The sequence below is a fragment of the Dermochelys coriacea genome, chromosome 1 (assembly GCF_009764565.3).
Source record: "Dermochelys coriacea isolate rDerCor1 chromosome 1, rDerCor1.pri.v4, whole genome shotgun sequence".
NCBI classification, from domain to species: Eukaryota; Metazoa; Chordata; order Testudines; family Dermochelyidae; genus Dermochelys; species Dermochelys coriacea.
In genome coordinates, this window is record NC_050068.2 from 187306177 (window position 1) to 187333732 (window position 27556).

General features: G+C 42.1%; 1 protein-coding gene across 1 annotated transcript in view; it reads left to right on the forward strand.

Annotated features, from left to right (window-relative positions):
• DCAF6 (DDB1 and CUL4 associated factor 6) overlaps positions 1–27556 on the forward strand; it is a 154350-nt gene that overhangs the window by 22293 nt on the left and 104501 nt on the right. The window contains 2 exon segments of the mRNA XM_043510068.1: positions 5986–6047; positions 17462–17554. Of these exon segments, the coding sequence (XP_043366003.1) occupies positions 5986–6047; positions 17462–17554 (155 nt within the window).

Genomic DNA, 27556 nt, shown 5'->3' on the forward strand with positions numbered 1-27556 from the left:
CAGTCCAATCCACTTCCCTAACTAATTTCCTTAATTTTTGAAAGTCAGCCCTTTTGAAATCAAAAACCCTAGTCGCAGATTTATTTTTGTTTATCCTTCCATTCAGTTTGAACTAAATTAGCTCATGATCACTTGAACCAAGGTTGTCCCCTACAACAGTTTCTTCTATGAGGTCCTCGCTACTCACCAAAACCAAATCTAAAATGGCATCTCCTTTAGTTGGTTCAGCAACTACTTGATGAAGGAATCCATCAGCTATCGCATTTAGGAAAATCTGAGCCCTGTTGTTATTACTAGCACTTGTCCTGCAGTCTGTATCTGGGAAGTTAGTCTCCCATGATTATGCAGTTTCCATTAGTATTTACTTCATTTAAAAACATTAAAGAGGGCTCTATCCATATCCAAATTAGATCCTGGCGGTCTATAGCACACCCCAAGCACTATCACAGGGGAGGCTCTAGTAGTTCTCTTCCCCAATTTGATTTTTGCCCAGACGGACTCTGTGTTATCCATTCCGTCGCTTCTTATTTCTTTACAGTCTACCTCATCATTGATATACAGTGCTACTCCACCACCTTTACCTTTATTTCTGTCTTTTCTAAACAGCACATACCCTTCAATAGCTGTAGTCCAGTCATGATTCCTATTCTACCATGTTTCTGTTATCCCTATAATATCTGGTTTCACTTCCTGCACCAGTAGCTCTAGTTCCTCCATTTTGTTACCTAGGCTCCTCACATTGGTGTACAAACATCTTAATTTTTGCTGTTTGGCCTTGCTCACATTCTTTACCTGATTAGGCATGGTCATTCTATAGCCAGCATGACCTATTAGACTGGTATCCACACTGCCCTTCCTCCTTATGTCCATTCTCCTACCCACGACTGTATCCTTTCTTACTTTGTTTTTTTCCCCTCTCCATGCTAAAATCGGGCGTGGAGATTACCTGGACATCTCCCAACCATCTCCCCCAAATTCCTAGTTTAAAGCTCTCTTAATCAATTGTGCCAGCCTCCATCCTAGAAGTCTATTTCCTTCCCTACTTAGATGCAGTCCTTCCTGAGAGAACTGTCTTCTGTCCATGAATGCCTCCCAGTGGCCATACATCCCAAAGCCGCACTCATAGCACCACTGCCTGAGCCATCTGTTGATAGTCATAATCTTGTCACACCTTTGTTGTCCTTCTATAGGAACAAGCAGAATCCCACTGAAGATCATCTGAGCCTCGATTTCCTTAAGCGTCTTCTCCAGCCTGGCATAGTCTCCCTTGATACGTTCCAGCGAGAATCTACTGGTATCATTTGTTCCCACATGAAGGATAATTAGTGGATTCTTTCCCACTCCCTTTAGGATCCTTTTCAACCTCAGGTCTACATCCCGTATCTTAGCACCTGGAAGACAGCACACCCTTCTATTCTCTGGATCAGCTCTAGTTACAGGCCTGTCTATTCTTCTCAATAAAGTGTCCCCGATCACATAGACCTGCCTTTTCCTGGTGACGGTGCTATTCTCCAGTCTCTCCCCTGTTCCCTCTGGCTGCAAGTTCTTTCCATTCCTATTCTCCCTTGTAATCCTCTTCAACCCATCCTGTATCCTCCTGGAGCTCATATTTGGTATAGTCTCCATTGACTCTTCCCCTTTTCCAATGGAAGCTATAGAGGGTTAATTGTCATCAATTCCATAACAATAAGCTACATTAAAGCTAGATCGTTAAACAGTCATATCAGGAAATGCCCAGATATAAGTTGTATCTGTACAGTCTTACTCTTCACCTTTATAGGTATGCATTGTTAGAACAGTCTCTATCTGTGTAGTAACATAATATTTTATGTATACAAGACAATGATATACAATTGCTGGAACCCTCCCTCATTCAATATGCGCTTTGTAGAAGATTCTTCTTGCCTTAAATCCCTTTCACCTTGTCTTGCTTTACTCTGTTTCCCCTTCCACACTCACATTTCCTGCTCAGTTCAGAAACTGCAAAAGCACCCCTGCCATCCATGTTTGGCTATTTAAACTGTGAAATGGAATGATATTGGTCATTTATGTTGCTCTTCAAAGTGAATTGCAATCAGTATTGATGAGGAAACTGAGGTTAAGTGGCTTTCTCAAACTGAGAGGGACTCAGAGATAGAGCTGGGACAGGAACTCAGGAGGTCTGGCTTCGGGTCCTCTGGTTAAGCACTAGACCAGGGGTCGGCAACCTGCGGCACACAAATGCAAAGGCAGCATGCGAGCTGATTTTTACTGGCATGCGGCTGCCAGCCAGGGTCCTGGCCCCTGCCCCCACTCAGCCCGCTGCCGGCCTGGGTGAACAAAACCCCAACTGGGACACCAGCTGGCAGGAGCCGGTGGACGGAACCCCAGACCGGTGGCGGGCTGAGCCGCTCAGCCCGCCACTGGTCTGGGGTTCTGTGGTCCGCTGGTGTAATGTATTACATTTCTCCCTGTAGGAATGTGCTAGTTGCGGAGCATCAGGACTGGCAGCCGTAAATAGTATACCATAAGTAGCACATTCCTTTGGGGAGCAGTGTAATACACTACACCGGCATAGGGAAGGCTGTGTCTCTCCAAACAGCCGGCCCACTTCCCACCCCGTGACTGCCCCCTTCATAACCCTTGGCCCATCCAACCCCACCCCTCCCTGGGCCCCCTGACCCCCTCAGAATCCTCCACCCATTCACACCCACACCCCAGTCCTTGTCTCGTGACCACCCCCTCCCGGGATCCCTTGCCCCTAACCACCCACTGGGACCCTACCCCCACATCCAAGCCCCCCGTCCCCTGACCCCTAGCCACACCACTGACAGGCCCCCTGGGCAGGGCTGGTGCAAGGAAGTGTTATGCCCTAGGAAAACTTCCACCTTGCTCCTCTAGCTCCCTGCCCCGTCCTGCAGCAGCTCCCTGCCGCCCCCTCCCTCCCCTCGGCCCAGGGAGCCCCCCCGTGGCAGCTCCCTGACCCAGCTCACCTCTGCTCTGCCTTCTCCCCGAGCATGCCGCTGCTTCTCACACCTCCCAGGCTTGCGGCACCAATCAGCTGTTTGGCGCGAAAACCTGGGAGGGAGAGAAGCAGAGTGGGGCGGTGCTCAGGGGAGGAGGCAGAGCACAGGTGAGCTGGGGTGGGGAGTGGTTCCCCTGTGCGCTGCCCCCCCATTACTTGCTGTAGGCGGCCATCCCCGCGCCCCCCTGCCCCAGCTTACCTCTGCTCCACCGCCGCCCCCAACCACTTGGCACCCTAGGCGACCGCCTAGTTTGCCTAGTGGTTGCACTGGCCCTGCCCCTGGGACTCCCACGCCTATCCAACCACCCCTGTTCCCCGTCCCCTTACCATGCCACTCAGAGCATCAGGACTGGCAGCCGTGAGTAGTACACTGTAAGGAGAACATTCCTATGGGGAGCAATTTAGTATACTACACCCAGCTCCGCTCAGCCCGCTGATGGTCTGGAGTTCTCAAAATTTGTTCTCTCACCTCTTATCAAAAATTATACTACAATTAGCTTAAAAACTTGAAAACTTAAAAACTTTGTATATTACAGTAATTGTTAAAGAAGTATGGTAATAAATACATAGTTTTGATGAAACAAAGTAGTTGTACTTATGTGGCTGTGTTTAATTTGTGTTTTCGATGGTTTACCTTCTTAAAAAAAAATCTCTCATGTCTCACACCCCCAGAAAGGGAATCTTGCACCCCCGGGGCGTGCCTGCACCCTGGTTAAGAAACACTGCATTAAACTGATAAGATCTGCATTTTAATTTAATTTTAAATGAAGCTTCTTAAACATTTTAAAAATCTTGTTTATTTTACATACGACAATAGTTTAGTTACATAATATAGACTTAGAGAGAGAGACCTTCTAAAACCATTAAAATGTATTACTGACACGCAAAATCTTAAATTAGAGTGAATAAATGAAGCGCACCACTTCTGAAAGGTTGATGACCTCTGCACTAGACCCTGCTTCACTTTCCATTTGAGACCAAAACACATTGACCATCATGTTCCTATTTAAAATACATTGTGCTTCTAAAAGCATATTCTACTTATTACTCCTGGGGCGAATTCAGCGCTACTGCACAGACACAGAATTCATTTCCCTTTCAGATTTCTTTGCTTCCACACAAAAAAAGACTTTCTGACAGGGAAGCAAAGGGAAGCCACAAGAGCGGTCATGTGCCCCTCCCCAGCAGCATGGATGCGTTGTTTCGGGTGCCTAAAGCAGCCACTGGAGAGGTAAATCACTGTGGGGGGCAGGGAAGGGCCTGAGGACACTCTGGCTGATGCATCCAGACCCCCACTCCCCAAGCCTCGCCCCCCTGCACTCAGAATCTGCCACCAAGTCCCCTGTGCCCAGAACCTTCCACCGAGCCTCATTTCCCACCCCTCGCCTGCACCCAGCTGGGGATTCCCCGGCTGGTGGTTCTTACCCTGCACTGGGCTCAGCTGCTAGTCCTGGCTGGGTTGATGATGGAGAAGGAGTGCATTTCCCCTGCACGGGGCGGCCAGGGCCGGGTCAGAAGGACCTGCAGAAATCTCCCCCTGCGTCAGGAAACGCCGCACCTTTCTGCTCCTATCGCTCCTCACCCACAGGAGAGAGGGGGTCACTGTACGGGGAACTGTTCCCCTATCTGCCCAACCCCCGTTCATCTGGACCCCCCCATACTCAGAGCCCTCTGCTGAGTCTCATCCCCCCCACAACCCAGAACTCCCCACTGAGCTCCCCGCATCTGACCTCCCATCCCACCAAGCCTCCCTCCCCACCGAGCTCCCCTCCCCGTGCATCTGGATCCCTGCTGAACCCCTCCCCCTGCATCTGGACCCCCACTTCTGCACCAGACCACCCCCTGCCAAGACCCACCCGCTGCATCCAAACCCCCATCCTTTCACCCAGACCACCCCCTTGCACCTGAACCATTCGGAGCCTCTTGCACCTGGACCCCCATCCCACAGAGCCCCAACCAGCTGCACCTGGACCCCCATCCCACAGAGCCCCAACCAGCTGCACCTGGATCCCCACCCCACCGAGCCCCACTCCCCTAGCACTTGGATCCCCCGCTCAACCCCCCACACCCAGATCTCCTGAAGTCCCATCCCCCCCACATCAAACTCTCCCTGCCGAGCCCAAACCACCTTCACCTGGACCCTCCCGCAAGAGTCCCATTCCTCCTGCACCTGGAACCCCCCAATGAGCCCCTGTGTATCCAGATCCCCCCAATGAGCTGCCCGCACCCAGATTGCCCCCACACAGAACCCTCTCACCCACACCTGGATCCCACCACACTAAGCCCCTTTCCACTTGGATCCTGCTGGGCTGAGCCTGCTTTCCCCATACCTGGTGTGCCTGGCACGGAGGGACAGGGTCCTGGGGTGTTTCTGGGACAGGTCCAGCACTTGCGCTGTGTCAGGGTCTGTTGCAGCCTCACCGCTGAGTCCCTGTCCTGGGAGAGGGATAGGGAGATGCCTGAAGGGTGATCTTCCACCTCTGTACAGTCAGTGGCCTGTGCTTCCCACTGCCATGCTGGAGTCTCCACATTTATTTATTGACAAATACAATTTGCAGAATTTTGTAGAATTTTAAAATTTTGTGCCTAGAATTTTTAATATTTTTGGTACAGTTCCCTCAGGAGTAACTTCTAATCTTCTAACTGAAGTTTTTAGCTATTGTTTGTTACTGTGCATAAGTTATTTTCTATTTTACAGCTTCTAATTTCAAAGTGTCTGTCTGTTGTGAAGCTTGCCAAATGTTAGCATCACAATTTCTAAACTGGTGCTAAAGATGGTAGAACAGCAAATAAACATGAAACGTTGCTTTTTCCATTTGAATATTTGGAACCATACAAATTGTATTAAGATTTATATTACATGCAGGTTTTGTTCTATTTAGGTTCTTCTGCTGTGCCCAGCACCATGATATCTGATTGCCAAAGTTCTTTAACTTCAGCTTTTAAAATGAAACTATAATTCAGTCTTCTTTCTTCAACAGGAAGAAGAGAATTTATCCAAAGATTAAAACTTGAAGCAACACTGAATGTGCATGATGGCTGTGTAAGTGATTTCTTGTATCTAAGTTTTCAGAGCTTTAAAAATGTGGTGTCCCACCCATATCAGAGTGTGTGTGCCTAGACTTAAAAAATGCAAACTAAATACATTTTAAAGCTGAGCTGAAAATATTTACTTGCCAAGACCTACATCCAGGCCCTCTGGATTCTATTTCTTCTGAAGCAGCTGACAACAACTCAGTCCCTGAAACTGAACAATGAGCTGTGTTCATTTCATTGCTTTAGTTATGAGGGAGGCAGTCACTTATAGCAGGGAAAACTGTACTTGGGTAGGAGCAGGAAAGTGAAGGAAGAACTAATCTTAATTTCTAATGTAATTATTTGTAGTTTAACACACATTCAGATATTTTAGGATTTTATTGTATTGCTTTGCTTGAGGCATTTTAGTTCTCTTCTAAGCTTAGAAATGAGGAAGGGCTGTACGTTGATTATATAAAAAAGGCGCAATACTGTAACTTAAAATGTGGCTGACCTTGAAAACACAATGTGAAATGGCACAGTCACATGGTATAAAGAATAATTATGGATTTTTCTTTTAAATTAAATATTTAACTTTTTAAATAAATGTCTACTTTTCTGTATCTAGCTGGTTGCAAAATTCTTCCATGCTGTGCTCTCATAGCCACGCTTCTGCTAACTCATCATTAGATCCTGCTTCTGACAGCAGTGGCAGAAGACAGGTAGGCAGCAAATAGACTGTGTTATTCAAACTCCACAGGACTGTTTGAGCTCTAAGAGTAGTGGATACATTTGACTAAGTTCTGTGACCTAGGTGGTAGAGGCTGGCTGTTGCAGCAGGGCTTCTTTGCTGGCCTGTCATCTCTCAGAAGAGCAGAAGTTCATGTTTGTTAATGCATGTGTCTTGTTTTTCTTCTCAGAGAGGATTTTTGAAAGGTGCTAGGGTGTTCAAAGGAAGAATGGCTTGTAAAGTCCATTATATGCAAGCTACTATGTAAATGAAAATGTTGAATTTGGGCCTTTACACAAATTAAAAAAAAAAAGATTCAAAATTAAGGTTCTCACAGAGCTAATATTGCGATAGGGGCTTAATTCTTGTGCCTATTAAAGTCATAAAGTTTTCAAGCCTGCAGCTGATAATCCTTTAATTTATTCATATTCTAGGATGTGGTTATATCTAATCTTACTTGATTCGTGTTAGCTTAATTTCATAAGCTTAAACCGGTGACATGTTATCGACGGTTAGCTGGCTGTAGGAGAGGATGTTGATGAGGACTTGCTCTGAGTAAAAGATCTGAACTCTTCACAGGTTGTATAACTTAATGAAGAACGGCCAATGTGACTGGAAAAACTACCAGCTCCGTATCCTCATCGCCACCTAAATGTGAACTCAGAAATCTTATGCTGCTATGAGAATGATCAGATGCTGTTTGCAGCATGAATGTTTGATGGATGTGTGCCCCTTGCATGCTAATGAATAAGGAAACCAACTTGCATGGTCAGACCATTATTTTCAAATGCTAGTAACTTAATTTCAAAAAATATTTCAGACTTAACTCTTATTCCAGAGGTTCTCAAACTGGGGGTCGGGACCCCTCAGGGGGTCATGAGGCTATTACATGCGGGGTCGTGAGCTGTCAGTCTCCACCCCAAAGCCCGCTTTGCCTCCAGCACTTAAAATGGTGTTAAATAAATTAAAACCATGTTTTTATAGATTATAATTTAAAATATTTATTTATTTATTTATTTATCAGGATTGCTGTGTGAAAGGGGTCACCAGTAAAAGAAGTTTGAGAACCACTGTCTTATGAGCTACACATGGTTGCGTTTGAAGCTTTTAAACAAAGAGCACTTTCACATATGCTTAATATCTATTCAGTTAAATATTCAAATTACTGAACACATTTTCTTCAGATTTACCAGAATAGTTACCTTTTTGCCTGGGGCTGAAATAAGAATTTTAACTTAGAAGATGTCTTTTATGACTCTCATAAAATGTTTAAAAAAAAAAAAAAAAAAAAAAGGTATGGTATGGAATTGCCATGTCTCAGGATTGTGATAGTAAGTCATGTTGTGATATTTATTGTTACGGTTGTAAGGTAATGAATGATGCACATGATGTTGGTCGAAATTTTCCAGTTTGGTACTGAAATTAATCCATCATGTGGATTTATATAAAATAAAGTATAATTTTATTTCACTGAGTCTCTTCAAAGTATGCAAATGTGTTAGAAATCATTATATATGGGGTGAGTAGTGATGTTTACCATTAAGACTGCATTAGTTTTTTCATTATGAAAGGTCCTTTTTTAGTTGTTTATAACCTTATCAAATACTCATTTTTGGGGCTAAAATATTCCAAATCTGGTCTCTTCTTGAAGGTGAATTCTTTTTAAAATGTGAATAAAAATGTTCTGCTATTTTCAGGTACAAGAAAATGGGGTCAGGGTTGGGGGGATACTTTCACCATAAAAAAAAAAATCTAAGAATAAATACAGCTGCCCAATGGGAGTGAGAAAAACTTGAAATTTGCCATGATAATAGTTTGTGGGATAGACATGGGCCTTATGGAGGTCTGGTGAAGATGCATTTTGAATTGGCAATGTTAGGATTTTTAAAATGTACTTTGCTCATGCATTTTTTTTTAAGTGAATAGCAAGGTTTTTTAATGACAATCTCCTAATGTTCTTTTGGCACTGTATGTATGTAATTTTGAGTGGATTCTCCTTATTTTAAAGGTGCCCTTCAGAATCCTGACTTACTTCATATGATTCTTGGAGGAAGGAAGCAATAAGAGCCCTTGTCTCAATAGTACACATCTATTGCAGGACACAGCTTTTTATTGCTCCACGTGATGGAATTTTCTTTGCATTGTCACTTTTCTTTTTTTAAAAACTTAGAAATGCCATCTAAACAAAAGAATATTGAAGTTGCAGAATCAAATTACCAAAGGCTTTGATTACATGAGCATGCTTTTTTTTCCCTACAGGATTCCTGCCTCACTCAGTGTGTATTTGAACTGTGTGGAGAGAATGTGGTGGATGTCCTAATGGATCTTTTATTTTTGGTCAAAAATAATTTGAACTTGCATCAGTGTCACAAACAGTACTCTGGGTGCAATCATTAGTCAATATGGCTGATGTTTAGTGGATGAGGCAGGACTTCATGTTGAAAAGTGAGAATAAGGATAAATATTGAAGAAGTGTCTCATTACACATCATGCAGTCTACATGTTGAATGAAGCATGAGTCATGTGGGAGAAACAGTATGTGAGCATGTAATTAAAAATTGTGATATAATACATAGAATCTTAGAAATAGAGGGCTGGATTAAATATACCTAGATCATCCCTCACAGATGTTTCACAGATGTTTGTCTAACCTGTTCTTAAAAACTTCCATGGGATTTCACCTGTTTCCATGCTTGACTATTCTTGTAGTTGGAATTTTTTCCTAATACCTAACTCAGCAGTTCTCAAACTCCATTGCACCGTGACTCCCTTCGGAAAACAACAACAATTAATATGGGTTGGTGAGGGAGGGTGGGGGGACAGAGCCCGAATCCTGCTGCCCCTGGCTGAAGCACTCATGCTTTGGCTTCAGCCCCAAGTCCCAGCGAGTGTAACACTGGCCCTAGGGACCCCATTAAAATGGGGTCACAGTCCACTTCAGGGTCCCAACCCACAGTTTGAGAACTGCTCATTAAATCTTCCTTGCTGCAAACTAAGCTGATTACTTCTTGTCCTACCTTTTGTGGACATAGAAAGCAATTAGTCAGTCTCCAGTTTATATTTTACAACAGTTATCAAATCCCTGCCCCCTCAGTCTTCAATATAATAAACATGCCCAATTCTTTCAACCTTTCCTCTTAGGTCACGTTTTCTAAACACCTTACATTTTTGTTCCCGTTTGTCCACATCCTTCTTAAAGTGTGCTGCCGCAAGTGGACACAGTACTCCATCTGAGGCCTCATCGGTGCTAAGCAGAGCAGAACAATTACCTCCTTTCTTACATACTGTTAACACATTCCACAATGATGGCTGCATTTTTCGCAACAGCATTGCTTTGCGGCTTATATTCAATTTGTGATCCACAATAACCCCCAGATCCTTTTCTGCTGTACCACTGGTTAGCCAGTTATTCCCCATTTTGTGTTTATGCATTTGATTACATGTACATATGGGGGAAGAGTGAAAGTTGCATGGCTCTTTCCTGACTTTGCAACTGCTTGTGATGTTAATTTAAAAAAAATATTATATATAAAATTAGAGCAGTGGTTCCCAAACTTGTTCCGCTGCTTGTCTAAAAGCCCCTGGAGGGCCTGGCCGGTTTGTTTACCTGCCGCGTCCGCAGGTTAGGCCGATTGCGGCTGCCAGTCGCCGCGATTCACTGCTCCAGGCCAATGGGAGCTGCTGGAAGCGGCAGTCAGTACGTCCCTCGGCCCGTGCTGCTTCCAGCAGCTCGCATTGGCCTGGAGCAGTGAACTGTGGCCCGTGGGAGCCAGGCTTGGCCGAACCTACGGATGCGGCAGGTAAACAAACCGTCGGGGCCTACCAGGGGCTTTCCCTGAAAAAGCTGTGTCCCAAGTTTGGGAAACACTGATATAAAGGGATATGTGTTGTGTACTATACTTATTTTTTCCTCTCCAGGTACTGCACCTGATTTACACCATAAATGAGAACTTAAATTAGTGTAGCGTGACCTAGTGTTAGGATCTAGGGTTTAATTTTACTTCTTGGAAGAGTGACATTCCCTTCTTCTCCCCTTTCCTTCCATTTCTTCTCTTGGGATACTTAAATATTGTAAACAGCCTATTGTAGATGAAGGGTGTGTGTGTGTGTGTGTGTGTGTGTGTGTGTGTGTGTGTGTGTGCGCGCGCGAATTGTCCAGAAGAGCAAGCAATAATGCGTATCTACCTTTGAGTGGGATGTTAGTTTTTTCTGATCTACTCCTTTTGGGAATTAGTCCTACAGAGTGGTCTGTGAAGATAAAAGGTAGGACTCTTAGTTAGGGTAATACAGAGATTTGGGCCAGCTATTGAAAAGGTTTTCCCTCTGAGCACTGATAAATGCAGTGTGGTAGTTAATCACAACTGCTGGAAGAAGCAGTGGTCTCTGATTATGATATGGGCCTGTTGTATTAAGCGCCTTTACCTTGCGAATCATCAGTAGCAAAATCAAGAAGTCGATTTAGTAGTGAATGAGAAACCAGTGCAAGTTGTGGATCACCAGCATATGTTCTTTCAGGTAATCATAATAAAGTGGCTTCTTCATGAACTTATCTGGGGCTAGGCAGAAAGTATTATATTTGTCTAACATGAAGCTGATGTATGGATGAACCAGTGCAGTCGCATCATCATCCAAGAGGAATGACCTGAAGTCTTCTTGCTGTGTTGACGTGGGGTGCCAGTATTAGGATCATCACTATTGCTTTTTTCATTCTGTCTGCACGTCTGTTCTTTAACAAAGTGTCTTCTTCCCTGTTCTGTCTTTTAACAACTATCTCCTATTATTCTTTCTGCTGGCTCTCCTCCCTCGTGTGTGTGTGTGTGTGTGTAGATAGGAAGCTAGATTCATAATAATTTTGCTGCTTCCTTTTTTGAAAATTTTTATCTTTTTCCTCTTCAGTGCCTTTTTATTCACCATTAGTGGGTTCCTTGGGAGCAGCAGTAGCATCCTTCATGTGGAAGGGGTTGTATATGGAAAATAACTAGCATGCTGGTCTTTTTTTTCAGCCAGCTGGCTCTGTGAAGTTGTGCTGTGCTTGACCACTTTGCTGAGCTATTGCTGTTCATCAGTCAGATTTACTGTAATGTTAAATAGATATGCAGGCTGAATCAGTGTCTCTCTCATTGTGGATGTTTGTACCCATAGCTCATCTGGATCAATGAATCCTTATTTTGTTAAGGAAAATGATTTTCATGTTCTAAAATGAATTAATTACATTTAGCAAAAGTTGTTTTCCCTATTGAGAGCTGCAAATGGCAAATTTGAAACTTAGAAAAATATTCAAATAACTGAAATTATTTTTTTCAAACTTTTAACTAAAACAGATGTTACCTTTTGGGCTCAGACTGGGAATGAGATAATCTAGCCCAAAAGAAATTTTTAACAAGTTATGTACATATTAAAATAAGGGTTTAGATGAAAATGCTTTCTTGGCCTTGATTAGTGTCACCACTAATACAGTACTTTAAAGAATCATCATAGTTGAGCACTCCAAAACCTCAGTCAAGACCTGGTGTTGTCACTGACCTTGAATAGTTCCTTGGAGTACAAGATGTTGACGGGGACACTGCATCAGGCAGTGTTCAAGTATTTGCCTAGGCTTTCCTCATTCACATTTGAGTTCGTTTCTCCATTTCCACTTGGTCATATTGTCACCAGACTTTGCCAAGGGACACCATCATAGGGTCTAATCACATCAGCCACACTATCAGAGGCTCGTTCACCTGTGCATTTACCAATGTGATATATGCCATCATGTGCCAGCAATGACCCTCTGCCATGTACGTTGGTCAAACTGGACAGTCTCTACATAAAAAAATAAATGGACACAAATCAGACATCAAGAATTATAACATTCAAAAACCAGTCGGAGAACACTTCAATCTCTCTGGACACTCGATTACAGACCTGAGAGTGGCTATCCTTCAACAAAAAAACTTTAAAACCAGACTCCAAGGAGAGACTGCTGAATTGGAATTAATTTGCAAACTGGATACAATTAACTTAGGCTTGAATAGAGACTGGGAATGGATGAGTCATTACACAAAGTAAAACTATTTCCCCATGTTATTTCTCCCCCCATCCCACCCCCCACTGTTCCTCAGATGTTCTTGTTAACTGCTGGAAATGGCCTACCTTGCTTGTCACCATGAAAGGTTTTCCTCCTTTCCCCCCCTGCTGCTGGTGATGGCTTATCTTAAGTGATCACTCTCCTTACAGTGTGTATGATAAACCCATTGTTTCATGTTCTCTGTGTGTGTGTATATAAATCTCCCCACTGTATTTTCCACCAAATGCATCCGATGAAGTGAGCTGTAGCTCACGAAAGCTTATGCTGAAATAAATTAGTTAGTCTCTAATGTGCCACAAGTACTCCTTTTCTTTTTACCAATTTTTTTTGTTGGAGGTCAGTGCCTTGAGGGAATTGTTTTGAAGGAACCAGGTTCTCCAAGATCGTTGGCATTTCCTGCTATTTTGTTACTATGTAGATTCTAACAGTGGTATTTTGGGGTAAGGGATTTTCAGAGGCAGAGCTCTTTCTGGACTTCAGCCTCTTAGGTGGTAGAATGTGTCTATGCAGTGGATGTCTTGGATCATGTACGTGCTTTTGTATCTTCTTACTGAAGGCATCCTGCCTATCTGGTGATGGTGCAATCTCAGTAAGGCACTACAGCGACAGTGTGAAAGTCAGTTTCAAAATCCCTGTGATGATCCCTCAGGACAGTTGAGTTCAGTATCAGTTTTATGCATGACTTGAAAGTGACCATACTTGGGGCAAAACACTCTGCAGTTTAATAACACAGGGCGCCTGGTTGCTCAGAATGTTTTGGCAACAGCTCCCTGTTTTGTGTTAGCTAGTTTGTGGAGAACACGATTCCTGAAGTTTTTAATTTCTTTTTTAGCATCTTGATATGCTGTTTGAATATTAGTGTTTGTTTTAATGTGACCCCCAGGCATATCCAGGTGTTTATAGTGCTCAGGTATTGTACCATCCCATAATATCTGGAGTTTTTGCTTGGCCGGATGGTGGGGAAGGGGAAGGTGCACCTCTTGCTAGTATAGGCATTCAGGAACCACATAGGATAGTATTTTCCAAGTATACTCAGGGAACCGGTTAAAATGTGCTCAGTGTCCTCATATCTCTTTTTTAATTGGGTAATGATGCAAAGATCAGCTGCATAAATGAAATGCTTGCACATTGGAATTTAGGTTGATATGTGTAGACCAGTGTTTCTCAAACTTTTTTTTTTTTTTCATGGACCACTTGAAAATTGCTGAGGGTCTCATTGGACCACTTAATGATCTTTCCAAATGTTGTTTGTATCATTAGCTAACTATTGTAAAGAGCTTTGGATAAAAGAGCTATATAAAAAATACCCCCTATTATAAAGGTTTTTTTGTTCTACAAATAAACGCACACAACTCATATTTTAATATCAGTAGTCTTACCTTTCTAATTCGAAGGATGTGCGCTCTCTCCCACACCGCAGCAGCGCCTGAGCTGGGGCTGGGAAGGTGGGGGGGGGGGGGTCTCCTGCCACAACAGCCACAGACCTGAGGCTGGGAAGGAGGGCCATCTCTCCCTGGCAGCCATAGCTCTGGAGCTGGGGGAAGTCACCTCTTTCTCTAGCTGCCATGTCCCAAATTCCTCCCCACCTCTTCTCGCCTCACGGCTCCCTCCCACCTCACATGTGCGTCTTCTCCAGGGTCTAGGCACCTAATTAGTGGAGCCATGCCTGCATGGCTCCACTAATTAGGTGGATGGCCCTTCATTCTCTTGTGTGTGGCTGCCCAGGTGCTCACCTTAGAGGGAACTATCCGTGGACCACCTGAATGAAGCTCGCGGTCCCCTGGTGGTCCACAGACCATAGTTTGAGAACCTCTGGTGTTGACATTAATTACCCTAATATTCAGTGCTGTCACCATTGCTAGTTTATTCTATTGAATATGCCATCGATTTTTCTGACCATCTATCTGAACTAAGAAATGTCGATTATCAAGCAGAGAATCCTGGACCATCTTAATATTTCACAAAATTTTTGCCAATTTCAGAAGTAGTGCATGGTGTGATGCAGGTGTTATAAACAGCTAATAGATCAACAAACACAGCCCCTGTAATTTTACAAGTTTTGAAGCCATCTTCAATGTATTGAATTAAGTTTGCAACTTGGCCACAGCATGAACATCCTGAGTGGAAACTGACTTGGTCTTCAGTCAGCTGTCCTTCCACTATTGGTGCTATTCTATCCACTATCATATTGTTTGTAGTTGAGCAGAGTAAAAATGGACAATAACTTCTTTGCAAGAGTTATGATATTTATGTGATTTGAGTAGTGCAACCATTTTGGCCTGCCTCCGCAGCCTGAGTATCTACATTGTCTCCATGCAGAAATGAAAGAAATCAAGCAGCCATTTAACTTCAGGATGATATCACAATAGAATCATAGACTTTAAGGTCAGAAGGGACCATTATGATCATCTAGTTGGACCTCCTGCACAGCGCAGGCCACAGAATCTCTCACACCCACTCCTGTAAGAAACCACTAACCCATGTCTGAGCTATTCAAGTTCTCAAATCATGGTTAAAGACTTCAAGCTGCAGAGAATCCTTCAGCAAGTGACCCATGCCCCACACTGCAGAGGAAGGTGAAAAACCCCTAGGTTCTCTGCCAATCTGCCCTGGAGGAAAATTCCTTCCCGACCCCAAATATGGCAATCAGCTGAACCCTGAGCATATGGGCAAGACTCACCAGCCTGACCCCCAGGAAAGAATTCTCTGTAGTAACTCAGATCCCACCCCATCTGACATCCCATCACAGGTCATTGGGCATATCTACTGCTAATAGTTGAAGATCAGTTAGTTGCCAAGATTAGGCTATCCCATCATATCATCCCTTCCATAAACTTATCAAGCTTAGTCTTGAAGCCAAATATGTCTTTTGTCCTCACTGCTGGTCCAGAACTTCAGTCCTCTGATGGTTAGAAACCTTCGTCTAATTTCAAGTCTAAACTTCCTGATGGCCAGTTTATATCCATTTGTTCTTGTATCCATGTTGGTACTGAGCTTAAATAATTCTTCTCCCTCCGTGGTATTTATCCCTCTGATATATTTATAGATAGCCATCATAATAGTAATAGTTCACTAGATATGCCATTGAGTCCAATTGCCTTTCCACATTTCAGGGTTTTCGTGGCTATTGTCAGCTCCTCTATGTTGAGCTGCTCATTATGGACCTCAGTGTATCAGAGGAGTGAGTGAAGTTTCTGTTTAACTGAACTCTTATAACATATTACTGTTATAGTCCAAACTTTCGTTTTTTCTGTATTTGAGTTTTTTACATCTTCATTGGTAATACTGTAATGTTGCAGGGGGGTTAAGGAAAAACTTACAAGGAAATAAAATAGAAAGTGCTCCCACCTTCATTTCTTTCCTTACTGGAAGAACATCATCACAGCCTTCTCGTAGGCGAGATCTGGGAAGGTTTTTGCAGTTCTATATGGGCTTTTCACCAGGTTTACGAGAAGGTGTGGCAGCTGTGAGTGTGTTCATGTTAGCCAGATCCTGAATACTTAGTGCTTTGAAGATGCAATAATGAGAACTTTGTGACCCCAAATTCAGAGCACTCTGTAGAATGAAATACATTCTAGGGAGTAAAACACCCAAGCACATCAAATTATAGGTACTAGAAACTCTATTGAAAGGCTTACTTTATCTGAGGGGACCCTTGTGATGCCACAGGGACCAAAGAAGGCAATTCAGAATCTAGAAAAGTGGGTGTGGGAAGGGGTCCAAAACCTGGAATGCTCTGTATTAGCCAAATAGCTATTTTTACGAAAGACTACTGAATTTAGTCAGTTGCTACATTTTAAGTATCAATTTTCTAGTTAGCTGAGCACATATGTATAAATGTTATTTTAAAAGTACACATTAGTTCACATAATAAACAGCAAATTAAACTCTGTTGCCTTAGGTATGCGCTTATAGGGAGATGCAGGAGCATCATGTATATATGAAGAATGTTACAGAATAATTAGATCGAGTACTGAGAGATGCCAACATGTTTCAAGCAGGTGGACTCTCATCAAACAATTTGTTAAAAATCAGCTTTTTTTATGCTAACAATAAGAGATCTTGTTGGAATCAACTGTTAGAATATACTTTTCAGTGTCTAAAGAAATGTTGACCTTTTGATACTGTGTGTCTGTAAACTTTTTTACAGTCATTTTAAGTTTTGATATGAATAAGAATATAGGTAAAATATTAATTTCTTCAGCCTTGTATGTTAACTAATTTTTCTCAGTCATACATTAAAGGCCTGATTTTTGTTTTTTTCAGTGGAGATACGGTTTGGCCTAGCCTTCACACACTGTGCAAGTTTGGACCTGAACACATTGTACACTTTTCTTTCACTATCAAATGCATATCAATTCAGATTCTCAACACCTACATGCACATTTAATAGAATTTTTGTTTGCAAACCCCATCACCTGCATGTGCAGGTGGTTAGCCATGGGAAAGCATGTGTGTGTGCAAGGTGTGGCCAAGTAGTGAAAAATCAGGTCTCTGAACAGATTTAAGCACTCCTGTGTATTTTGAAGTTGTTTAAGTAACTTTATGATTCCATTTTCATATCTAGATATTTCTTGACTATTTTATTTTCTATTTTAAATATTTTTCCTAAATATTAAAATTTTTGTTTAAATATTTCAAACAGGTGAATACAATTTGCTGGAATGATACAGGAGAATATATTTTGTCAGGTTCAGATGACACCAACCTCGTAATTAGCAATCCCTACAGCAGAAAGGTAAGTTTATTTTCTGGATAGTCAATATTTTACAATATTTCCCCAAAATCTGTCTGCCCTCGTTTTTAAAGATTTCTGCTCCAATTTATAGGAGGGAAGCATTGCTTAGCTATGGACCACACTGACAACTTGTTAAGAGCCAGAGGGTTGCACTTTTAGTAGTTTATGTAAAATGGAGTAGGTTGCAGCTGCAATCATGGAAGCATGGCCCATGGAGACTGCCCTGTTTCAGCTTGGTTTACCATACCTATCTCTAGCATTAACTTTTGTTAGATAATTAACACATATAAATTATAAATACACAAAATGCATAATACTTAAGGCACAAAACAGCATGGACTGCTTATACATGAGATGGTACAAATGCTAATCTCCTTATAGCATCTCTTTTGTTTTCATCCACTCCCTTCTCTAAAACTGGAGGCAAGGGGAAAGCTTTTCTCTGTACTCTAAAAGTTTGAGAAATCTGGACTCCGTTGGTTCAAGCTGGGAATAGAGTTCAACTTCCTGAACCAGCCTTCTGTTTTTTTTATGCTAAGAGATAATTGGCATTAATGACTCTGCTGATCACAACTGTGGCAGTATTCTAGGTAAGAAGTGCTGTTAAGTGGGCAGTTCCCAAACTATTCTGGACTTTATCAGTAACAAACAGATTAAAGTTGTGTCTCGGCATAGAATGTGGCGGTGTTCCAATGAAGATAGGGCACTGCAGGCTGGAACCTGTAGTCTCCAGGAGCCTGATTTACTTATTAAAGTGAAAGTTAGCTAAGTGTTGTATTGCAAAATTCATTGGGATGGAAGTTGGCTCCTTTTATAGCTTTGAGAATAATTGTAGGAGTTAGAGCCTAGTATTTGTACAATGTTGCTTTTTTTTCTTCTGACTTACTGATATTGTTATGACTTTCCTTAAGTCAGGAAACTTATTACATTTTTTAAGTGCAGCTGTAAAGGTATTTTAAAATGTTTGTGTGTGGCTGATGCCTTTTTGGTATTTTGGATGAAAGATATTAAATGGGTTAGTTCCCTTAAATTTTGAAAAAAGAAAAGGAGTACTTTGTTAGTCTCTAAGGTATCACAAGTACTCCTTTTCTTTTTGTGGATACAGACTAACACGGCTGCTACTCTGAAACCTTAAATTTTGAGATGCTGCAAATTAAAAGTAGTAATAAGTATTCAAAATGACATTACATTAATGTGGGGGGAAAGGTTTTTATTGAACTAGGAAGAGCCAAGTGGGAGGTGGGAAGTGCAATGTAGATTTCTGCTCTGCCAAATCATCTCTCTCTCTCTCATCAAAGGAGTTGTAGTGCAATGACCCTCAGTAAGTTCATGAAACAACTTTTCCCCTGTACCAAAATTCTTGTAGCTTATGACTGCATCTCCTCTGTGAAGAACTATTGGGGTTTTTCAGAACAGATATACTTTGTGGCACTTATAGACTCATAGATATTAAGGTCAGAAGGGACCATTATGGTCATCTAGTCTGACATCCTGCACAATGCAGGCCACAGAATCTCACCGACCCACTCGTGCAATAAACCTCTCACCTGTGTCTTAACTATTGAAGTCCTCAAATCATGGTTTAAAGACTTCAAGGTGCAGAGAATCCTCCAGCAAGTGACCCATGCCCCATGCTACAGAGGAAGGTGAAAACCCCCCAGGGCCTCTTCCAATCCTTCCCACCACAGCAGTGTTCTTGCTCAGCCCCCTCTCTTCTCAGAGGGGATGGGACCAAATACCAATAATAACGCTTGAAAGTTAATGTCTGTGTGGGAGCTAAGTGGGGAAATGGGCAGTTATAGGGCCATAGAGGCTTGGATGGGCAAGTGGAGGGACAGGAGTGCTTTCCTAAAAGATGCTGTAGTGGGAGAATAGCTATAGGGTGGGACCTGGGGGCCATTCATGCCTCCAGTCATGTCTTTTCCCCCACCTACCATTAATGCCCCTTGGCCTTAGAGAAATATCTTTCTGTACTGCTGGTGCTAGTCTGATAAGCCTCTTCTGAGTCTTTCAGACCAGTATTCCTGCTGGCAAAGTGCAGGTGGTTCTGTTGTCGAGTAAGGTGCCTCAGGAACAGAGTTGGTAGTTCTACTGCTGACTTAAACTCAGTTGCATGCCTCCCGTTTCCCCTCCCTCTTGTCATGTTGGGAGGTAGTGGAAGAGGGGAGAAAATTACAGCTGGACTGTCTGATAGAAGCTGTTCCCCAAGGCCCCTGCTCTGGCTGGTAAACCTCCTGTAGTTCATTAGGAAGGGAGGTAGGTTAGTCAGACTGCTGTGTGGAGGAGGGAAGAAATTTCCCAAAGTCAAGGGGGATGTTAGTGTGGCGTGAGGTGAATGAACAGTTTTGGGTCAGAGCAAGAGATACTTAAATGATGATTAATCTGCAGTCATTATTGTATTAATACTTAAGGATCCGTCAACTTAAAAATCAAACTTCTGGTCTTCTGGATGTAATTTTCTTACATATTATTGCTACAATCAACACCTAAGTTTCCTATGATTAAAAGATCAGAGGAATTACTTTTTCTGGTTTTGATTTACATTGTGTTCAGCCAATTTTACTGTTTCCCCTATTTGTGTGGGCCTTTTACATAGCAACAGAGAGAGAGGTTTTTGCTTTTTTTCCTCCATAAGACAATATCATAAAACCACAAAACCCAGCAGTGGGATTTGCGGGTAGGGGTGTTGTACCTGAAACTACTCTTAAAACATAATGTTTGAAGTTGACTGTATTTCAAATTGATGGTGACGTTTTTAGTTCTAAGGTGTGTGTAAATTTATTCAAGACCACTGCTTCATCTTTAGGTCGGAGAAGACTAAGCTTTTCTCTATAATAGTAAAGTGTAGTGGTTTAACTAAATCTATTTCAAAAATTGATTTAGTGAAACCACTACAGATCACTAATGTAGAAGCACTTGATCTAAATTGATGTAAACAAAGGTTAAACTGGTTTAAGTTAGTAACTTGCCTAGTGTAAGGCCTAAGGCTTCTAGATCTTGCTAGCTAAGCTTTTTTTATATCAAGGTTTAACCTAAAACCGTTTTTTATCAAAGATGGTATCTGCTGGGTTTGTAATTCAGGGTTGGGTGAGTGGAGAGAATGCTTATCTTCACAGCATAATAGTTCATGCTCAACAGTAAGTAGCAGTTTGATTCAAGTCTTATAACAGTGTGTCATCACCTCCCAGATTAGCAGAGCCCTGGGCTGGGTTTTCGGAGAAATGAAATGCAGGAAGTGTAAATGCTTTATTACGTCTTTTCCTTGTGATCTTGACTTTCCATTTTCTTTCAGTGAAAATGTTTGTTTTACCCATCTGGTCCCAAGTTCAGTCTGGTCCCAAGACTGGGTGATGTCATTGGCCAAATTCTCTGAGAAAGATCATGTTTAATCCTGGTATTGGTGGGCAGTGAAGTTGGGTTCCTGCGAGGTATCTCTGGCTCTCATGGGTTGGAGTCTTTATCAGTTGCCACTCTGAGAAGAAGCTGGAGTGGCCCGATGATGGATTGGGAACACTGTGGGCTCATTGTGTTAATTGCTGTGGCTGGATGGGGAAAGCAAAAGGAGGAATCAGTAGTCATGTTCCTCTCTTCCCCATCTGCTGCTTCTGATGGAAATGAGGCTCTTAACAGCCTGCACCCCCTAATGAAAGGGCTTTTAGAAGGTCAGAGCAAGGATGGCAAGTCATGACTCCTGCATTCTGTGACTTGCTGTGCAGTCTTGGATAAAGAACTTACCTCACTGTGTCTATAGACCCATCTATTACATACAGATAAAGTTCTTTGGGATCATCAATGAAAGACTATTAAAATCCAAAGTATCTTTGGATATCCCACACTTTCTGCTTCTTGAATGTAAGATTAGAGTACCATCTCTGTATTTAGGGGGATAAAAATCATGCAGTGAGCTCCTCAGGATGGTCTTTGCCTCTGTTTGGAAAGCACATAGCGGATTGTGCATGTTACTGAGAATAATGTCCAAAAGATATACCACATTTTAAGCAGCATAATTATTGTTAATGCCTGCTCCTGGTACTAACCCTTACCTGTTCCTCCACAATGCCATCCTGATTTCTATTCTTGGTCTCCCCACATACCTTAATCCCAGATTTCAGTATTAGGGTTAAACCATTTTGTTAACTTGGCCATCACTTTGTATAGGCCTCTTTCTTAAATCTTCCACTATAGTACTACTAGTAGTACAGCTCATAGCAGCATTAGATGACAGATAAAAAAAACGCCTGTTACACTAGCATGTGTACTATTGCTACAACTTGTAGAACTGCAGTGGTGGGAGATTTAAGAGTGTAGATGAGGTCCATACATATGGATCTCTTCTTACCTTGGCTGTTTGTTAATTATATTTTGCTGCGAGCCCAGTGCAAGTTTACTCCTGGGGGAATTTTGCACCACTGTGCACGTGCAGAATTCATCTGTCCCGCGTAATTTTATTTTTTTCTGCAGAAAATGCATTCTGCCTAAAAAGTGTTGCACGTTCACCTTTTCCCCACCAGAGGCCACTGTAGAGCCATAACAGCCAACAGCATGAATGAAGCAGACTGTTCTGGGGCCACAGTGGCTTGTGATGGGAAAAAGGTGGAACTGCAGCACTTCTAGGGCAGAATGTATTTTCTGTGGGGGAAAAAATGTTGTGTGCACACGTAGTGGCACAGAATATCCCTGAGAGTAGAAGTTCATCACAACACCCAGCCTGCAGAGCCAGGTTAGCACAGAGTGGGGCACATGGGGCTGGTGGGGGTCACACACTGGGGTTCAGGATTGCTTGTGCGGGGGACAGACTGGAGTGCGGGCTTAGGAGCTAATGGGGTGACAGTGTTGAGCCAGAAGCTGAATGGAAGTGTTGGTGCAAGGGCACATGGGGATGGGGGACACATGGGGATGGGGGAGGAGGCTACAGAGACCCATTGGGATGGGGGTGCGGGGACAGGAGCAGATGTGCCTAACTGAATGGGAGATACTTGGGGTCAGCCAGGGTCTGCATGGGGGAGGCTCCTCAACTCCCTAACAATCCTGCCCCTCCCCTCCCCAAAAAAGCCTGTTCCATATTTTTCCCACCCACACCCAACAACCCTCCAGGTTCACTCCAGGCTCCTTCCCTCTCCCTCAGATCCTCTGTTACCCCTGACAGCCCCAAGCATTTGCACCGCTTCTGATGGGTGCGGGAAATACAATTCTGTATTCTAATTTAAATGAATTACTCAAAGTACTATATTAATATGTCTAGCAAGGAATGTATTTGTCCAAAAAAAAAAAATTACCAGAATCTTTTTTTTGGTCTGTATTGCTACAGACACACACTTGCTGACAGATATTTTGAAATAAATTGCCAAAAAATTGAAACTGGCATGATTATATTGTGGTGTTTTGGCAAATAAAATATGCAGAATTTTACAGAATTTTAAAATATTGTGCGCAGAATTTTTAATTTTTTGGTGCAGAATTCCCCCAGGAATAACTGAAAGGTTGATGGCTCAAACTTTGATTCATGTCTGTCTGACAGCTTGCAAATTGAAGGCATTCAGTTTGCATTGAGTATTCTTCCCCACCCCAACCGAGGAACCACTTGAGTTCCTACAGCTGCATGTAACTAGTATTTCAAAACTAGTATAGACCCCTAAGCAATATGATGGAACATAAACTGAAGATGCAGCTGATGATGCATGCCAACTTGTGAGTGAGAAATGTTAAATTTTTTTGCTCTCTGGAAAAAAATCGTAGCAACATACTGGTAATTTGTCAATGTTCGGTAAACCCTGAAAAAATTCTTATATTGCACTATTTCACAAGGGTTAACCACAATTTAGCAAAATAAAAAGTGAAACCAAGGTTTTTAAATTTAGAACATATGCAACTGATAAAACATGTGTAATCAAGGACAAGCCCTCTTAATAGTTACACAATATATCTTGGGAGGATGAATATGTGCATACATAATAGAATTCCCTGCCAGTCCAGATGGTGTTCTAATATAATATTCATTTAGCTTGAATGGGCCATATGTTTCTATGGCTTGAGAGACCCAGAGTGAAAAAGAATGTTACTGAGTTTTCTAATATAACTATAAATCCTAACGGAAAAGGCTGTCCTGATTTTACTTATTCATGGACACCTGTGATGAACTCTTCTGAGTGGGATCTTCTTTTCTTATTCTGCTCAAGGCAAATGATACTTAAAACTGAGACCTAATTTTCTGTATCTAAACATTTATTTGTATTAGACAAGTGACAGTACACAGCAAGAAAATGCAGGTTACTTAAAATCTAGCTGTGGCAAGAATTTTATGAGCTACGGGGGCACTAGATCTGTACTAGGAAAATGGTGGAATTTCGATTGGGTTTGTCTAGCATGTGTTAGCTAAGCCCAACCTAAACTCAACCACTAAAGTCATACCTCATGGGTTCATTCCACTCCATCTCTGGACCTAGGGATTTGTAAATAAAACCGGTGACTTCAATTTTTACTTTAAGTAAAATGCCTGAATTATAGTATAGTGAAGAATTTAGTTACAATGAATAAAAATTTTAGTTTAATTTAATAGGAGCTATAATTTAAATGGAATTTCCAAAAGAAAGTTTATTCATCCTATATATTGCTGCTAGAAGTAGGATATTTATAGTTAGGAGCAAGAGAAATGAGCCAGCCAGCCGATTGCTCTGTCCCAACGTTCCACTGTGCAATAAGACACAATTTAAAGTTTTGCACTTCCATTACTCCCACTTCAGTTGATTTTCTGTCCAATATCTAAGCAATTGCAAATTTTTGAATGTGAAACGTAAAATTTTTTGTTTACCTTTTGTGGAAAAGGTCTGAGGCCTTAATTTTGCCTAGGAAGCCAAATGGTGCTCTGAAGCAAGCATTTTGCTGCTGTTTTAAAAAAATAAATAAATAAAGGGGGGGAGGGCATTGTGAAATAGAGCTAAACCCCACATATTAAATCTTCTCTCCTTTTTCTCTGCTTGTGCACAAACGGCTTTTGTGACAGGTGCCTCTAATTTTCCCTTTCTGTCAGCACAATAAAGAGAGCAGCAAGGGATATATGGGGAAGGTGAGGAAGGGGCTGGAAATACTAACTGTTGACTGTGTTACCATAGAATGCAGTTGGAGGCAGGGAGGGAATGGCATCATTCAATCCTTTATGGTACTGCTGTACATGAAGTGTAGCTGGGGATGAGAGGGACTGAGACAGATGGGGCTGATGATGAAGCTGAGAGCTTCCTTCCTTCAGTGAAAGTATACAACAGTGCTGAGAGCTGCACATACCCATTTTGCTTTTTCAGCCCTCTTGGGGCAGAATCAGGAGTTCCCAAGAGTTTGAGTGCAGGCAAAGCCCCATTGCAGAGCTTCATCTTAATTTCAGAAGCAGAACCAGTCTCAACTGGAGAAATCTGAGGTAGAAAGAGAGGGAGGGGCTGATCAGCTTTTAATTGCAAAGAAGGCACCTTGGTAGGGCCTGTGAGCAAGGAAGAAAGAGGAGCAGGGCTGGTTGTGACCTGGTGAAGGATATAGTATATGACTCAATAAGGAATGGGGAGGTGGGAGCAGAGAAAAGGGAGGCTGCATTCCCTTTTTTGGGGAAGGAGTAGGGGAGAGGTGGTGGGAGTTATCTTAGATTACGGTTGGAAGAGACCTCAGGAGGTCATCTAGTCCACCCCCCTACTCAAAGCAGGACCAACCCCAACTAAATCATCCCAGCCAGGACTTTGTCAAGCTGGGCCTTAAAAACCTCTAAGATTGGAGATTCCACCACCTTCCTAGGTAACCCATTCCAGTACTTCACCACACTCCTAGTGAAATAGTTTTTCCGAATATCCAACCTAGACCTCCCCACTGCAAACTTGAGACCATTGCTCCTTGTTTGGGCATCTGCCAGCACGGAGAACAGCCTAGCTTCATCCTCTTTGGAATCTCCTTCAGGTAGTTGAAGACTGCTATCAAATCCCCCCTCACTCTTTTCTGCAGACTAAATAAGCCCAGTTCCCTCAGCCTCTGTCATATGCTCCAGCCCCCTAATCATTTTCATTGCCCTCTGCTGGACTCTCTCCAATTTTTCCACATCCTTTCTGTAGTGGGGGCCCCAAAACTGGATGCAGTACTCTAGATGTGGCCTCACCAGTGCTGAATAGAGGGGAATAATCACTTCCCTCGATCTGCTGGCAATGCTCCTAATAATGCAACCCAATATGCCGTTAGCTTTCTTGGCAACAAGGGCACAGTGCATGGGATTCTTCCATCCTAAGTGCAGGACTCTGCACTTGTCCTTGTTGAACTTCATCAGATTTTTTTTGGCCCAATACTCCAAGTTGTCTAGGTCACTCTGGATCCTATCCATACCTTCCAACATATGTATCTCTCCCTCCAGTTTAGTGTCATCCACAAACTTGCTGAGGGTGCAATCCATCCCATCATCCAGATCATTAATGAAGATGTTGAACAAAACTTGCCCCAGGACCAAACCCTGGGGCGCTCCGCTTGATACCGGCTGCCAGCTAGACATCAAGTTGTTGATCACTATCCATTAAGCCTGACGATTTAGTCCGCTTCCTAGCCACATTACAGTCCATTCATCCAATCCATAGTTTTTTAACATGCTGGCAAGAATACTGTGGGAGACCGTATCAAAAGCTTTGCTAAAGTCAAGATATATCACAATATATATTATATGATATACCATATATATCATAACAAACAGAGAAGTTATTAGGGAATGAAGAAAAGCCTCATATTATTTAGTTGGTTGATTTTTATTTGGGATCTCAGATATAGTTTGGTGTGAAGTCAAAAATATTTCTTTCATGGAATGTGAGGGGAGCTATCTATCAGAACCACCATTTATTTTGGGCATTAGCTGTGACAGAGCTAAAGCATCTTAATATAATGGAGGTCATCCATTGAGATCTCTTACTTTGGCAGCAGAGCTCTGTGGATTTGGTGCTGAACTCTTCACTCATTTTAAACAAAATTGAGCTCTGAGGTATCTTTTTTTTTTTTTTTTTCATTTGTTTATACAAGTCGTCTGAACCTACCTGAATAAACAGGAGAATACAGCGAAATAAAGTGAATTGATGGACTCTCTGGATACGTAATATATAGTTGTATCCATATCTTAGAACATGCAGAATATTAAGTCATATATTGTTAGCACTTGCATAAATCATTTTAAAAAGTTTGAAGTAATGCTTTTAAAATAAGACAAGAATTTACAGAGAAACTTGATTTCCATAAAACTTTCTTTGATTAACTTAATTGGTGGAAAGCTTTTGAAGTCCTTGTCTTATTGTAAACATCTTGTACTAACATGAGAATGAGATGATGGCTAGAAAAAAAAATGAAATTGTCAGTCTGGTTTCATTGTCAGAGGTGGGAGAAATAAAGTAAATCAAAGTGGAAAAGCACACTTAGCTTTTTAATTTTGTTCAGTTTTAATATTCTAATCTAAAGTGGATTAGGAAATGAAAGCATACAGAATATTTTGCCACAAAATATTGAGACCATATAAAAGATTATGGTAAAATAAGTAGCATTACATTGTTAAATTGTACTGTGTATGTATGATTTTAAAAAATCATTGCTGAATTAAATGTGTCATGTTAAAATGTTTGGTAATAAACTAATAGTCAAGCCTGGAATTTTTAGTGCCCTACAGTAGTGAGGTTAAATTCCAGTTTAGAAGTAGGGATGCTGTGAAACCCACAATAAAACTTTTTCAGTTCTACTTTTTAATATGATTTTCCTTTTTTATAATTTGTGCTATTTTACCTTTGGGATAACTTCAGGACAGTACATTTAAAAAGTAAATAGTGTGCTCATATTAGATTTCTTTGCTCCCTTTAGGTCTTCTCAGCTGCTACTGCCAGCTGTCTAGTGGCTCATTACCACTTCATGTAATGCTGCCTCTTCATGCTCCGGGATAAGTGTCCAAGAGTCAAAATCTTTAAAATATAGGTACTGGCTATTTTAAGAAATACTTTTAGGGCAGTGGTCCTC